This window comes from Oncorhynchus masou, chromosome 2 (assembly GCF_036934945.1).
Source record: "Oncorhynchus masou masou isolate Uvic2021 chromosome 2, UVic_Omas_1.1, whole genome shotgun sequence".
NCBI classification, from domain to species: Eukaryota; Metazoa; Chordata; class Actinopteri; order Salmoniformes; family Salmonidae; genus Oncorhynchus; species Oncorhynchus masou.
The window spans coordinates 1876832-1892353 of record NC_088213.1 but is presented as its reverse complement, the minus strand read 5'-3'; the positions used below and the strand labels follow the sequence as shown (position 1 = coordinate 1892353).

At 45.5% G+C, this 15522-nt stretch overlaps 1 protein-coding gene across 1 annotated transcript; it reads left to right on the top strand.

Annotated features, from left to right (window-relative positions):
- The first annotated feature begins 458 nt into the window (after positions 1 to 458).
- Positions 459 to 6245, top strand: LOC135553246 (solute carrier organic anion transporter family member 3A1-like). The gene is made up of 2 exons (XM_064985423.1): positions 459 to 604; positions 5115 to 6245. The coding sequence occupies exons 1-2, from the start codon at positions 572 to 574 to the stop codon at positions 5595 to 5597; spliced, it is 516 nt and encodes a 171-aa protein (XP_064841495.1). The 5' UTR covers positions 459 to 571; the 3' UTR covers positions 5598 to 6245.
- The last annotated feature ends 9277 nt before the right edge of the window (positions 6246 to 15522 follow it).

Below are 15522 nucleotides of genomic sequence, written 5' to 3'. Positions count from 1 at the left end.
GTAGTAATGAACCACGCATGGTACGGTGTGTGATCATTGCATTTCTCTGTGAAAAACAACCTGCACGATATGGAGCCCTGGATTCCGACTGTCTGCTGTTATGGAATTTGATCATTGCCGCGGTTAGAGATATCAATATACCGTCGGCGGAAAAAACAATCTCCTTCAACGTTACGTCTGATGGGAGGCATTCATTCCTGCTGGAGCTGAGTCGACGCACCAGGGATGTTTAGAAGCCGCCCGGACCCACCAGACCAATAAGGTCTTCAGAATAATGTATGGCCGTTTTCCGACCATGTTTATGGTGTGTGGACATACTGTAGCAGGGTTAATAATTCGAACCGGCTAGTGACAGCTAGTTCTCCTGCAATAGACTAAGTTATCTCGCTGGAAATGGTCATCATTAGACTGGATCTGTGTAGCTTCCAGCCGTACCTTTTCTGAAAGGATGCAGGTGAAAAATCAGATCTGTACAGAGAGGAGTACCGAAGACCCCGAACACGATGATAACCAGAAACATACTTCATGTTTTTCTAATATCAAAATATTTCTAGTATCGGAATGTGCGCTGATGCTGGCGCAGGGGACGGTTGGCGCGTATCTGGTAAGTTATCCTCTCAGAACGCTGTCGAACGTCCCAACCTTCCAGTGATGGGAAATCATGTTTGTTCCCCTTCACATGCGATGTAGGCGATTTTCTTTTGGTGAGAAACCGTGACGTTAGGTCAAGTGGCCCTTACATACGGAGCTCGCCAGAATCAACGTTCATGCACAACAATGTCGCCGGCGGTGTTGTTTTGTGTTCACATGAAATCAGGCTCATATCACGGAGCCTTCCAATGTCCATTGATTTATAACGCGTACGCATCAGGCTAAGAGACTGCACCAGTAGAATGGTTGCCACGACACGTAACAACGCACAAACACGTTTTTGACTGGTTCACCAGGTGACATCTGGTCTCAATATAAAATGTGTATTTTGATGGCAGTTAGGCTACATCTTCTTAACAGATTATGGGCCTCTATCGTGAGGCAGGCAGGTGGTATTCACCAGTGGAGCACCAGCATCACATGGCTGATACTGTATTTATGACAGGCCTCATCAGTATGAACCTGCAGATAAACCAACACTGCTTTTGATTATAACTGTTGGAACTCGCTGGGGCTATGATACCCATGGTGAATAATAGACTTGTTGAATAACTGTTGTTGTACCACCACCCCCTCCTAATTTCAGTTGACATATTTTCAATAATGCAGATGTGGGAAATTTGATTTGAGGTGTTGGGCTGGTCTGTAGTGCAGTGCCTAGTGTACAATTAATAGTGCCCCCTTATGTCCACGCCCCCTAACCACAAGTGGTGGAAAAAGTACCCAATTGTCATACTTGAGTAAAAGTAAAGATACCTTAATAGAAAAAGTCACCAAGTAAAATCCAACTTGAGTTTAAGTCTAAAAGTAATCTGTTTTAAATATACTTAAGTATCAAAGGTAAATGTAATTGTTAAAGTATACTTAAGTATCAAAAGTAAAAGTATGAATAATTTAAAATTCCTCAGTTTAATCAAACCAGACGGCACCATTCTCTTGTTTTTTAATTTAAGTATAACCAGGGACACGCTTCAACACTCAGACATACAGTTGAAGTGGGAAGTTTACATACACCTTAACCAAATACATTTAAACTCAGTTGTTCACAATTCCTGACATTTAATCCTAGTAAAAATTCCCTGTTTCAGGTCAGTTCGGATCACCACTTTATTTTAAGAATGTGAAATGTCAGAATAATAGTAGAGAGAATGATTTCTTTCAGCTTTTATTTCTTTCATCACATTCCCAGTGGGTCAGAAGTTTACATTCACTCAATTAGTATTTGGTAGCATTGTCTATAAATTGTTTAACTTGGGTCAAAGGTTTCAGGTAGCTTTCCACAAGCTTCCCACAATAAGTTGAGTGAATTTTGGCCCATTCCTCCTGACAGAGCTGGTGTAAGTGAGTTAGGTTTGTAGGCCTCCTTGCTCGCACACGCTTTTTCAGTTCTGCCCATGCATTTTCTACAGGATTGAGGTCAGGGCTTTGTGAATACCTTGACTTTGTTGTCCTTTAGCCATTTTGCTAAAACTTTGGAAGTATGCTTGTGGTAATTGTCCATTTGGAAGACCCATTTGCGACCAAGCTTTAACTTCCTGACTGATGTCTTGAGATGTTGCTTCAATATATCCACATAATTTTCCTGCCTCATGAAGCCATCTATTTTGTGAAGTGCACCAGTCCATCCTGCAGCAAAGCACCCCCACAACATGATGCTGCTACCCCCATGCTTCATGGTTGGGATGGTGTTCTTCGGCTTGTAAGCCTCCCCCTTTTTCCTACAAATATAACGATGGTCATTATGGCCAAAAAGTTATATTTTTGTTTCATCAGACCAGAGGACATTTCTCCAAAAAGTACGATCTTTGTCCCCATGCGCAGTTGCAAACCGTAGTCTGGCTTTTTTATGGCGGTTTTGGTGCAGTGGCTTCTTCCTTGCTGAGTGGCCTTTCAGGTTATGTCGATATAGGACTTGTTTTACTGTGGATATAGATACTTTTGTACCGGTTTCCTTCAGCATCTTCACAAGGTTCTTTGCTGTTGTTCTGGGATTGATTTGCACTTTTCTCACCAAAGTACGTTCATCTCTAGGAGACAGAACGCATCTCCTTCCTGAGTGGTATGACGGCTGCGTGGTCCTATGGTGTTTATATTTGCGTACTATTGTTTGTACCGATGAACGTGGTACCTTCAGGTGTTTGGTTACCTTTCGGTTACTGGCCCAACGCTCTAACCACTAGGCTACCTGCAACCCCATATAGACCTAGTTACTATGGTGTTAGAGTACTGGCTAGGCCAGATAGCTGTATTTGTAGACCTAGTTACTATGGTATTAATTTAGAGCTGTATTTGTAGAACTAGTTACTATGGGTTATACCCAGCAGTTTAGTCTCCTCAACTTACTGTCTAGGGTTACACCCAGCAGTTTAGTCTCCTCAACTTACTGTCTAGGGTTATACCCAGCAGTTTATTCTCCTCAACTTACTGTCTAGGGCTACACCCAGCAGTTTAGTCTCCTCAACTTACTGTCTAGGGCTACACCCAGCAGTTTAGTCTCCTCAACTTACTGTCTAGGGTTACACCCAGCAGTTTAGTCTCCTCAACTTACTGTCTAGGGTTACACCCAGCAGTTTATTCTCCTCAACTTACTGTCTAGGGTTACACCCAGCAGTTTAGTCTCCTCAACTTACTAAATCGCCACATTATTCAATAATAGATGTAGATCATGATATTAGAACCCAAATGTTGACCAGAAGGCCCTAGATCAAATCAAATTGTATTGTCACATGCACCGAATACAACAGGTGTAGGTAGACCTTACACTGAAATGCTGAATACAACAGGTGAACAGGTAGACAACAGGTAGACCTTACAGTGAAATGCTTACTTAACAAGCCCTTATAAGAGGTTGTGTTCAGCGCATTTGACAAATAAATTGTGATTTGATTTGAGATGTCAACCTTATAGGCTCCTCGTCTCCCCCACACTACATAGACAGATAGCCCTCTCCTCCACACTACATACTACAGATAGCCCTCTCCTCCACACTACGTAGACAGATAGCCCTCTCCTCCACACTACATAGACAGATAGCCCTCTCCTCCACACTACGTAGACAGATAGCCCTCTCCTCCACACTACGTAGACAGATAGCCCTCTCCTCCACACTACGTAGACAGATAGCCCTCTCCTCCACACTACATACTACAGATAGCCCTCTCCTCCACACTACGTAGACAGATAGCCCTCTCCTCCACACTACGTAGACAGATAGCCCTCTCCTCCACACTACGTAGACAGATAGCCCTCTCCTCCACACTACATAGACAGATAGCCCTCTCCTCCACACTACATACTACAGATAGCCCTCTCCTCCACACTACGTAGACAGATAGCCCTCTCCTCCACACTACATAGACAGATAGCCCTCTCCCCCACACTACATAGACAGACAGCCCTCTCCCCCACACTACATAGACAGATAGCCCTCTCCCCCACACTACATAGACAGATAGCCCTGTCCTCCACACTACGTAGACAGATAGCCCTCTCCCCCACACTACATAGACAGATAGCCCTCTCCCCCACACTACATAGACAGATAGCCCTCTCCTCCACACTACATAGTACAGACAGCCCTCTCCCCCACACTACGTAGACAGACAGCCCTGTCCTCCACACTACATAGACAGATAGCCCTCTCCCCACACTACATAGACAGATAGCCCTCTCCTCCACACTACATAGACAGACAGCCCTCTCCCCCACACTACATAGTACAGATAGCCCTCTCCTCCACACTACATAGACAGATAGCCCTCTCCTCCACACTACGTAGACAGACAGCCCTCTCCTCCACACTACGTAGACAGATAGCCCTCTCCTCCACACTACATAGACAGACAGCCCTCTCCTCCACACTACATAGACAGATAGCCCTCTCCCCCACACTACATAGTACAGACAGCCCTCTCCTCCACACTACATAGACAGACAGCCCTGTCCTCCACACTACATAGACAGATAGCCCTCTCCCCCACACTACATAGACAGATAGCCCTCTACTCCACACTATATAGACAGATAGCCCTCTCCTCCACACTACATAGACAGATAACCCTCTCCTCCACACTACGTAGACAGACAGCCCTCTCCTCCACACTACGTAGACAGACAGCCCTCTCCTCCATACTACGTAGACAGACAGCCCTCTCCTCCACACTACATAGACATTCAGCCCTCTCCCCCACACTACGTAGACAGACAGCCCTGTCCTCCACACTACATAGACAGATAGCCCTCTCCTCCACACTACGTAGACAGACAGCCCTCTCCCCCACACTACGTAGACAGACAGCCCTCTCCTCCACACTGCATAGACAGATAGCCCTCTCCTCCACACTACGTAGACAGATAGCCCTCTCCTCCACACTACATAGACAGATAGCCCTCTCCTCCACACTATATAGACAGACAGCCCTCTCCTCCACACTACGTAGACAGATATAACATTGTGTTTCTAGGTGAGTGTTCTGACCACCCTGGAGCGTCGCTTCAACCTCCAGTCCGCCGACGTTGGCGTGATCGCCAGCAGCTTCGAGATCGGCAACCTGGCCCTCATCCTATTTGTCAGCTACTTCGGCGCAAAGGCCCACCGGCCGCGTCTGATTGGCTGTGGGGGCCTCGTCATGGCGCTGGGCGCGCTGCTCTCCGCCCTGCCAGAGTTCCTGACCCACCAGTATGAGTATGAGGCCGGGGATGGGTGGCACGCGGAGGACGGGAGGGATGTGTGTTCCAACATGACCAGGACTGAGGGCAGAGACTCTGCCTTCCTGTGTGGGAACAAGTCCAACACCAACATGATGTACCTGCTGCTGATAGGGGCCCAGGTACTGCTGGGGATCGGGGCAACACCTGTACAGCCTCTAGGGGTGTCCTACATAGACGACCACGTTAAGAGGAAAGACTCCTCTCTGTATATAGGTGAGTATATCAACCTTATATAATATACATATTAATAACAGAACAACTGTTACTCGTCTCTGTATATGGAGTAGGACCACACACATTAGGAAGAAAGTAGTGACTCGTCTCTATACTGTATATAGAGGTCAGTTAACTACCACTCCCTGACCACAATAACCCAAATCACAATTCCAGCAGGTTCTCTCTGTATATACTGTAGGTGAGTAGGAATAACTCGGAGCACCTCGCTGAAACCTTCAACCAGCCCGTCAGTTTGAGGGTGATAAGGGGTTGTGCCATGCTGTCTGTGATGCTGCTTTATGAGCTTGGAGTTGAATTTGGTTCCCTGATCAGTGACAATATAACCTATTGCAACATGACTAACTACTTGTTAGTTTTCCTGTGATGTGTTTGGAAACGCACACCATAGGGCAGAGGTAGGTAACTACATTCAGCCTAGGGCTGATTCATGTCAGAGCAGATGGTTGGGAGAATGGAACATAATTATAAAAAACACTCTAAATTGACCACAATTAAATTGACCCAAAAATAGATTGTATTTGAATATAACAGTAATTTCATAGCTTGATTACATTGAGACACGATCAAATTTCTTTTTTTTGCTGGATTCCTGGCGGTTTTTAGTCTTTTTGGACCAATTATTATTGAAATGTTTTTTTTGCAAAAAGCTTTGGGGGGGCCCAAAACAAATGACTGACAGGCCGATTTTGGCGCGCGGGCTGCCAGTTGCCGACCCCTGCCATAGAGGTTAAGTGCTGAGAGAGAATGATGAGGACAGTAACAGATGGTAATGAGGTAATTTACCATCAGCACAACAGGCAGAATACAGTGGCTAGTATATGTGAAGAAAAATTCAATTCAACACTATATCATAATGAGTCCATTCTTTACAACATTATCTGGCTCTAACTAACAAGTACTAGCCCTGGATTAACTCTGTCTCTAACTAACAAGTACTAGCCCCGGATTAACTCTGTCTCTAACTAACAAGTACTAGCCCCGGATTAACTCTGTGGCTCTAACTAACAAGTACTAGCCCTGGATTAACTCTGTGGCTCTAACTAACAAGTACTAGCCCTGGATTAACTCTGTCTCTAACTAACAAGTACTAGCCCTGGATTAACTCTCAGGCTCTAACTAACAAGTACTAGCCCTGGATTAACTCTGTGGCTCTAACTAACAAGTACTAGCCCTGGATTAACTCTGTCTCTAACTAACAAGTACTAGCCCTGGATTAACTCTCAGGCTCTAACTAACAAGTACTAGCCCTGGATTAACTCTCTGGCTCTAACTAACAAGTACTAGCCCTGGATTAACTCTGTGGCTCTAACTAACAAGTACTAGCCCTGGATTAACTCTCTGGCTCTAACTAACAAGTACTAGCCCTGGATTAACTCTGTGGCTCTAACTAACAAATACTAGCCCTGGATTAACTCTGTCTCTAACTAACAAGTACTAGCCCTGGATTAACTCTGTGGTTCTAACTAACAAGTACTAGCCCTGGATTAACTCTCTGGCTCTAACTAACAAGTACTAGCCCTGGATTAACTCTCTGTCTCTAACTAACAAGTACTAGCCCTGGATTAACTATGTGGTTCTAACTAACAAGTACTAGCCCTGGATTACCTCTGTCTCAAACTAACAAGTACTAGCCCTGGATTAACTCTCTGTCTCTAACTAACAAATACTATCCCTGGATTAACTCTCTGGCTCTAACTAACAAGTACTAGCCCTGGATTAACTCTGTCTCTAACTAACAAGTACTATCCCAGGATTAACTCTGTCTCTAACTAACAAGTACTAGCCCTGGATTAACTCTCTGGCTCTAACTAACAAGTACTAGCCCTGGATTAACTCTCTGTCTCTAACTAACAAGTACTATCCCTGGATTAACTCTCTGTCTCTAACTAACAAGTACTATCCCTGGATTAACTCTGTGGCTCTAACTAACAAGTACTATCCCTGGATTAACTCTCTGTCTCTAACTAACAAGTACTATCCCTGGATTAACTCTCTGTCTCTAACTAACAAGTACTATCCCTTGATTGACTCTCTGTCTCTAACTAACAAGTACTAGCCCTGGATTAACTCTATCTCCAACTAAAAAGTACTATCCCTGGATTAACTCTGTGGCTCTAACTAACAAGTACTATCCCTGGATTAACTCTGTGGCTCTAACTAACAAGTACTATCCCTGGATTAACTCTCTGGCTCTAACTAACAAGTACTATCCCTGGATTAAATCTCTGGCTCTAATTTACAAGTACTATCCCTGGATTAACCTTCTGGATCTAACTAACAAGTACTAGCCCTGGATTAACTCTGTCTCTAACTAACAAGTACTAACCCTGGATTAACTCTCTGTATCTAACTAACAAATACTAGCCCTGGATTAACTCTGTCTCTAACTAACAAGTACTAGCCCTGGATTAACTCTGTCTCTAACTAACAAATACTAGCCCTGGATTAACTCTGTGGCTCTAACTCACAAGTACTATCCCTGGATTAACTCTCTGGCTCTAACTAACAAGTACTATCCCTGGATTAACTCTCTGGATCTAACTAACAAGTACTAGCCCTGGATTAACTCTGTGGTTCTAACTAACAAGTACTAGCCCTGAATTAACTCTCTGTCTCTAACTAACAAGTACTAGCCCTGGATTAACTCTGTGGATCTAACTAACAAGTACTAGCCCTGGATTAACTCTCTCGGTCTATTACTAACACGTACTAGCCCTGGAATAACTATGTGGTTCTAACTAACAAGTACTAGCCCTGGATTAACTCTCTCGGTCTATTACTAACACGTACTAGCCCTGGAATAACTATGTGGTTCTAACTAACAAGTACTAGCCCTGGATTAACTCTCTCGGTCTATTACTAACACGTACTAGCCCTGGAATAACTATGTGGTTCTAACTAACAAGTACTAGCCCTGGATTAACTCTGTCTCTAACTAACAAGTGGCGGGAAACGTGGCGGTCTCCTGGTCAGACTACGGAGACGGGCACATCGTGCCCCACTTCCTAGCATTCTTCTTGCCAATGTCCAGTCTCTTGACAACAAGGTTGATGAAATCCGAGCAAGGGTAGCATTCCAGAGGGACATCAGAGACTGTAACGTTCTGTGCTTCACGGAAACATGGCTCACTGGAGAGACGCTATCCGAAGCGGTGCAGCCAACGGGTTTCTCCACGCATCACGCCGACAGAAACAAACACCTTTCTGGTAAGAAGAGGGGTGGGGGTGTATGCCTTATGGCTAACGAGGCATGGTGCGATGAAAGAAACATACAGGAACTCAAATCCTTCTGTTCACCTGATTTAGAATTCCTCACAATCAAATGCAGACCGCATTATCTACCAAGAGAATTCTCTTCGATTATAATCACAGCCGTATATATCCCCCAAGCAGACACATCGATGGCTCTGAACAAACTTTATTTAACTCTTTGCAAACTGGAAACCATTTATCCGGAGGCTGCATTCATCGTTGTTGGGGATTTTAACAAGGCTAATCTGAAAACAAGACTCCCTAAATTTTATCAGCATATCGATTGCGCAACCAGGGGCGGAAAAACCTTGGATCACTGTTACTCTAACTTCCGCGACGCATATAAGGCCCTGCCCCGTCCCCCTTTCGGAGAAGCTGACCACGACTCCATTTTGCTAATACCTGCCTACAGACAAAAGCTAAAAAAAAGAAGCTCCCACGCTGAGGTCTGTCCAACGCTGGTCCGACCAAGCTGACTCCACACTCCAAGACTGCTTCCATCACGTGGACTGGGACATGTTTCGTATTGCGTCAAATAACAACATTGACGAATACGCTGATTCGGTGTGCGAGTTCATTAGAACGTGCGCTGAAGATGTCGTTCCCATAGCAACGATTAAAATATTCCCTAACCAGAAACCTTGGATTGATGGCAGCATTCGCGTGAAACTGAAAGCGCGAACCACTGCTTTCAATCAGGGCAAGGTGTCTGGTAACATGACTGAATACAAACAATGCAGCTATTCCCTCCGTAAGGCTATCAAACAAGCTAAGCGTCAGTACAGAGACAAAGTAGAATCCCAATTCAACGGCTCAGACACAAGAGGCATGTGGCAGGGTCTACAGTCAATCACGGACTACAGGAAGAAATCCAGCCCAGTCACGGACCAGGATGTCTTGCTCCCAGGCAGACTAAATAACTTTTTTGCCCGCTTTGAGGACAATACAGTGCCACTGACACTGCCTGCAACGGAAAAATGCGGTCTCTCCTTCACTGCAGCCGAGGTGAGTAAAACATTTAAACGTGTTAACCCTCGCAAGGCTGCAGGTCCAGACGGCATCCCCAGCCGCGCCCTCAGAGCATGCGCAGACCAGCTGGCTGGTCTGTTTACGGACATATTCAATCAATCCCTATACCAGTCTGCTGTTCCCACATGCTTCAAGAGGGCCACCATTGTTCCTGTTCCCAAGAAAGCTAAGGTAACTGAGCTAAACGACTACCGCCCCGTAGCACTCACTTCCGTCATCATGAAGTGCTTTGAGAGACTAGTCAAGGACCATATCACCTCCACCCTACCTGACACCCTAGACCACTCCAATTTGCTCACCGCTCAAATAGGTCCACAGACGATGCAATCTCAACCACACTGCACACTGCCCTAACCCATCTGGACAAGAGGAATACCTATGTGAGAATGCTGTTCATCGACTACAGCTCGGCATTCAACACCATAGTACCCTCCAAGCTCGTCATCAAGCTCGAGACCCTGGGTCTCGACCCCGCCCTGTGCAACTGGGTACTGGACTTCCTGACGGGCCGCCCCCAGGTGGTGAGGGTAGGTAACAACATCTCCTCCCCGCTGATCCTCAACACTGGGGCCCCACCAGGGTGCGTTCTGAGCCCTCTCCTGTACTCCCTGTTCACCCACGACTGCGTGGCCACGCACGCCTCCAACTCAATCATCAAGTTTGCGGACGACACAACAGTGGTAGGCTTGATTACCAACAACGACGAGACGGCCTACAGGGAGGAGGTGAGGGCCCTCGGAGTGTGGTGTCAGGAAAATAACCTCACACTCAACGTCAACAAAACTAAGGAGATGATTGTGGACTTCAGGAAACAGCAGAGGGAACACCCCCTATCCACATCGATGGAACAGTAGTGGAGAGAGTAGCAAGTTTTAAGTTCCTCGGCATACACATCACAGACAAACTGAATTGGTCCACTCACACAGACAGCATCGTGAAGAAGGCGCAGCAGCGTCTCTTCAACCTCAGGAGGCTGAAGAAATTCGGCTTGTCACCAAAAGCACTCACAAACTTCTACAGATGCACAATCGAGAGCATCCTGGCGGGCTGTATCACCGCCTGGTACGGCAACTGCTCCGCCCTCAACCGTAAGGCTCTCCAGAGGGTAGTGAGGTCTGCACAACGCATCACCGGGGGCAAACTACCTGCCCTCCAGGACACCTACACCACCCGATGTTACAGGAAGGCCATAAAGATCATCAAGGACATCAACCACCGAGCCACTGCCTGTTCACCCCGCTATCATCCAGAAGGCGAGGTCAGTACAGGTGCATCAAAGCTGGGACCGAGAGACTGAAAAACATGTTCTATCTCAAGGCCATCAGACTGTTAAACAGCCACCACTAACATTGAGTGGCTGCTGCCAACACACTGACACTGACTCAACTCCAGCCACTTTAATAATGGGAATTGATGGGAAATGATGTAAATATATCACTAGCCACTTTAAACAATTCTACCTTATATAATGTTACTTACCCTACATTATTCATCTCATATGCATACGTATATACTGTACTCTATATCATCGACTGCATCCTTATGTAATACATGTATCACTAGCCACTTTAACTATGCCACTTTGTTTACATACTCATCTCATATGTATATACCGTACTCGATACCATCTACTGTATCTTGCCTATGCTGCTCTGTACCATCACTCATTCATATATCCTTATGTACATATTCTTTATCCCCTTACACTGTGTATAAGACAGTAGTTTAGGAATTGTTAGTTAGATTACTTGTTGGTTATTACTGCATTGTCGGAACTAGAAGCACAAGCATTTCGCTACACTCGCATTACCATCTGCTAGCCATGTGTATGTGACAAATAAATTTGATTTGATTTGAAGTACTAGCCCTGGATTAACTCTCTGGCTCTAACTAACAAGTACTAGCCCTGGATTAACTCTGTGGCTCTAACTAACAAGTACTAGCCCTGGATTAACTCTGTCTCTAACTAACAAGTACTAGCCCTGGATTAACTCTCAGGCTCTAACTAACAAGTACTAGCCCTGGATTAACTCTCTGGCTCTAACTAACAAGTACTAGCCCTGGATTAACTCTGTGGCTCTAACTAACAAGTACTAGCCCTGGATTAACTCTCTGGCTCTAACTAACAAGTACTAGCCCTGGATTAACTCTGTGGCTCTAACTAACAAATACTAGCCCTGGATTAACTCTGTCTCTAACTAACAAGTACTAGCCCTGGATTAACTCTGTGGTTCTAACTAACAAGTACTAGCCCTGGATTAACTCTCTGGCTCTAACTAACAAGTACTAGCCCTGGATTAACTCTCTGTCTCTAACTAACAAGTACTAGCCCTGGATTAACTATGTGGTTCTAACTAACAAGTACTAGCCCTGGATTACCTCTGTCTCAAACTAACAAGTACTAGCCCTGGATTAACTCTCTGTCTCTAACTAACAAATACTATCCCTGGATTAACTCTCTGGCTCTAACTAACAAGTACTAGCCCTGGATTAACTCTGTCTCTAACTAACAAGTACTATCCCAGGATTAACTCTGTCTCTAACTAACAAGTACTAGCCCTGGATTAACTCTCTGGCTCTAACTAACAAGTACTAGCCCTGGATTAACTCTCTGTCTCTAACTAACAAGTACTATCCCTGGATTAACTCTCTGTCTCTAACTAACAAGTACTATCCCTGGATTAACTCTGTGGCTCTAACTAACAAGTACTATCCCTGGATTAACTCTCTGTCTCTAACTAACAAGTACTATCCCTGGATTAACTCTCTGTCTCTAACTAACAAGTACTATCCCTTGATTGACTCTCTGTCTCTAACTAACAAGTACTAGCCCTGGATTAACTCTATCTCCAACTAAAAAGTACTATCCCTGGATTAACTCTGTGGCTCTAACTAACAAGTACTATCCCTGGATTAACTCTGTGGCTCTAACTAACAAGTACTATCCCTGGATTAACTCTCTGGCTCTAACTAACAAGTACTATCCCTGGATTAAATCTCTGGCTCTAATTTACAAGTACTATCCCTGGATTAACCTTCTGGATCTAACTAACAAGTACTAGCCCTGGATTAACTCTGTCTCTAACTAACAAGTACTAACCCTGGATTAACTCTCTGTATCTAACTAACAAATACTAGCCCTGGATTAACTCTGTCTCTAACTAACAAGTACTAGCCCTGGATTAACTCTGTCTCTAACTAACAAATACTAGCCCTGGATTAACTCTGTGGCTCTAACTCACAAGTACTATCCCTGGATTAACTCTCTGGCTCTAACTAACAAGTACTATCCCTGGATTAACTCTCTGGATCTAACTAACAAGTACTAGCCCTGGATTAACTCTGTGGTTCTAACTAACAAGTACTAGCCCTGAATTAACTCTCTGTCTCTAACTAACAAGTACTAGCCCTGGATTAACTCTGTGGATCTAACTAACAAGTACTAGCCCTGGATTAACTCTCTCGGTCTATTACTAACACGTACTAGCCCTGGAATAACTATGTGGTTCTAACTAACAAGTACTAGCCCTGGATTAACTCTCTCGGTCTATTACTAACACGTACTAGCCCTGGAATAACTATGTGGTTCTAACTAACAAGTACTAGCCCTGGATTAACTCTCTCGGTCTATTACTAACACGTACTAGCCCTGGAATAACTATGTGGTTCTAACTAACAAGTACTAGCCCTGGATTAACTCTGTCTCTAACTAACAAGTGGCGGGAAACGTGGCGGTCTCCTGGTCAGACTACGGAGACGGGCACATCGTGCCCCACTTCCTAGCATTCTTCTTGCCAATGTCCAGTCTCTTGACAACAAGGTTGATGAAATCCGAGCAAGGGTAGCATTCCAGAGGGACATCAGAGACTGTAACGTTCTGTGCTTCACGGAAACATGGCTCACTGGAGAGACGCTATCCGAAGCGGTGCAGCCAACGGGTTTCTCCACGCATCACGCCGACAGAAACAAACACCTTTCTGGTAAGAAGAGGGGTGGGGGTGTATGCCTTATGGCTAACGAGGCATGGTGCGATGAAAGAAACATACAGGAACTCAAATCCTTCTGTTCACCTGATTTAGAATTCCTCACAATCAAATGCAGACCGCATTATCTACCAAGAGAATTCTCTTCGATTATAATCACAGCCGTATATATCCCCCCAAGCAGACACATCGATGGCTCTGAACAAACTTTATTTAACTCTTTGCAAACTGGAAACCATTTATCCGGAGGCTGCATTCATCGTTGTTGGGGATTTTAACAAGGCTAATCTGAAAACAAGACTCCCTAAATTTTATCAGCATATCGATTGCGCAACCAGGGGCGGAAAAACCTTGGATCACTGTTACTCTAACTTCCGCGACGCATATAAGGCCCTGCCCCGTCCCCCTTTCGGAGAAGCTGACCACGACTCCATTTTGCTAATACCTGCCTACAGACAAAAGCTAAAAAAAAGAAGCTCCCACGCTGAGGTCTGTCCAACGCTGGTCCGACCAAGCTGACTCCACACTCCAAGACTGCTTCCATCACGTGGACTGGGACATGTTTCGTATTGCGTCAAATAACAACATTGACGAATACGCTGATTCGGTGTGCGAGTTCATTAGAACGTGCGCTGAAGATGTCGTTCCCATAGCAACGATTAAAATATTCCCTAACCAGAAACCTTGGATTGATGGCAGCATTCGCGTGAAACTGAAAGCGCGAACCACTGCTTTCAATCAGGGCAAGGTGTCTGGTAACATGACTGAATACAAACAATGCAGCTATTCCCTCCGTAAGGCTATCAAACAAGCTAAGCGTCAGTACAGAGACAAAGTAGAATCCCAATTCAACGGCTCAGACACAAGAGGCATGTGGCAGGGTCTACAGTCAATCACGGACTACAGGAAGAAATCCAGCCCAGTCACGGACCAGGATGTCTTGCTCCCAGGCAGACTAAATAACTTTTTTGCCCGCTTTGAGGACAATACAGTGCCACTGACACTGCCTGCAACGGAAAAATGCGGTCTCTCCTTCACTGCAGCCGAGGTGAGTAAAACATTTAAACGTGTTAACCCTCGCAAGGCTGCAGGTCCAGACGGCATCCCCAGCCGCGCCCTCAGAGCATGCGCAGACCAGCTGGCTGGTCTGTTTACGGACATATTCAATCAATCCCTATACCAGTCTGCTGTTCCCACATGCTTCAAGAGGGCCACCATTGTTCCTGTTCCCAAGAAAGCTAAGGTAACTGAGCTAAACGACTACCGCCCCGTAGCACTCACTTCCGTCATCATGAAGTGCTTTGAGAGACTAGTCAAGGACCATATCACCTCCACCCTACCTGACACCCTAGACCACTCCAATTTGCTCACCGCTCAAATAGGTCCACAGACGATGCAATCTCAACCACACTGCACACTGCCCTAACCCATCTGGACAAGAGGAATACCTATGTGAGAATGCTGTTCATCGACTACAGCTCGGCATTCAACACCATAGTACCCTCCAAGCTCGTCATCAAGCTCGAGACCCTGGGTCTCGACCCCGCCCTGTGCAACTGGGTACTGGACTTCCTGACGGGCCGCCCCCAGGTGGTGAGGGTAGGTAACAACATCTCCTCCCCGCTGATCCTCAACACTGGGGCCCCACCAGGGTGCGTTCT

What these genes read in the sequence shown, in the direction of transcription:
- LOC135553246 (XM_064985423.1), top strand. Translation starts at nt 572, where the DNA reads ATGCTGGCGCAGGGGACGGTTGGCGCGTATCTG. An exon ending in GGACGGTTGGCGCGTATCTG is followed by an intron (nt 605 to 5,114) that starts GTAAGTTATCCT and finishes TTGTGTTTCTAG; the next exon opens with GTGAGTGTTCTGACCACCCT.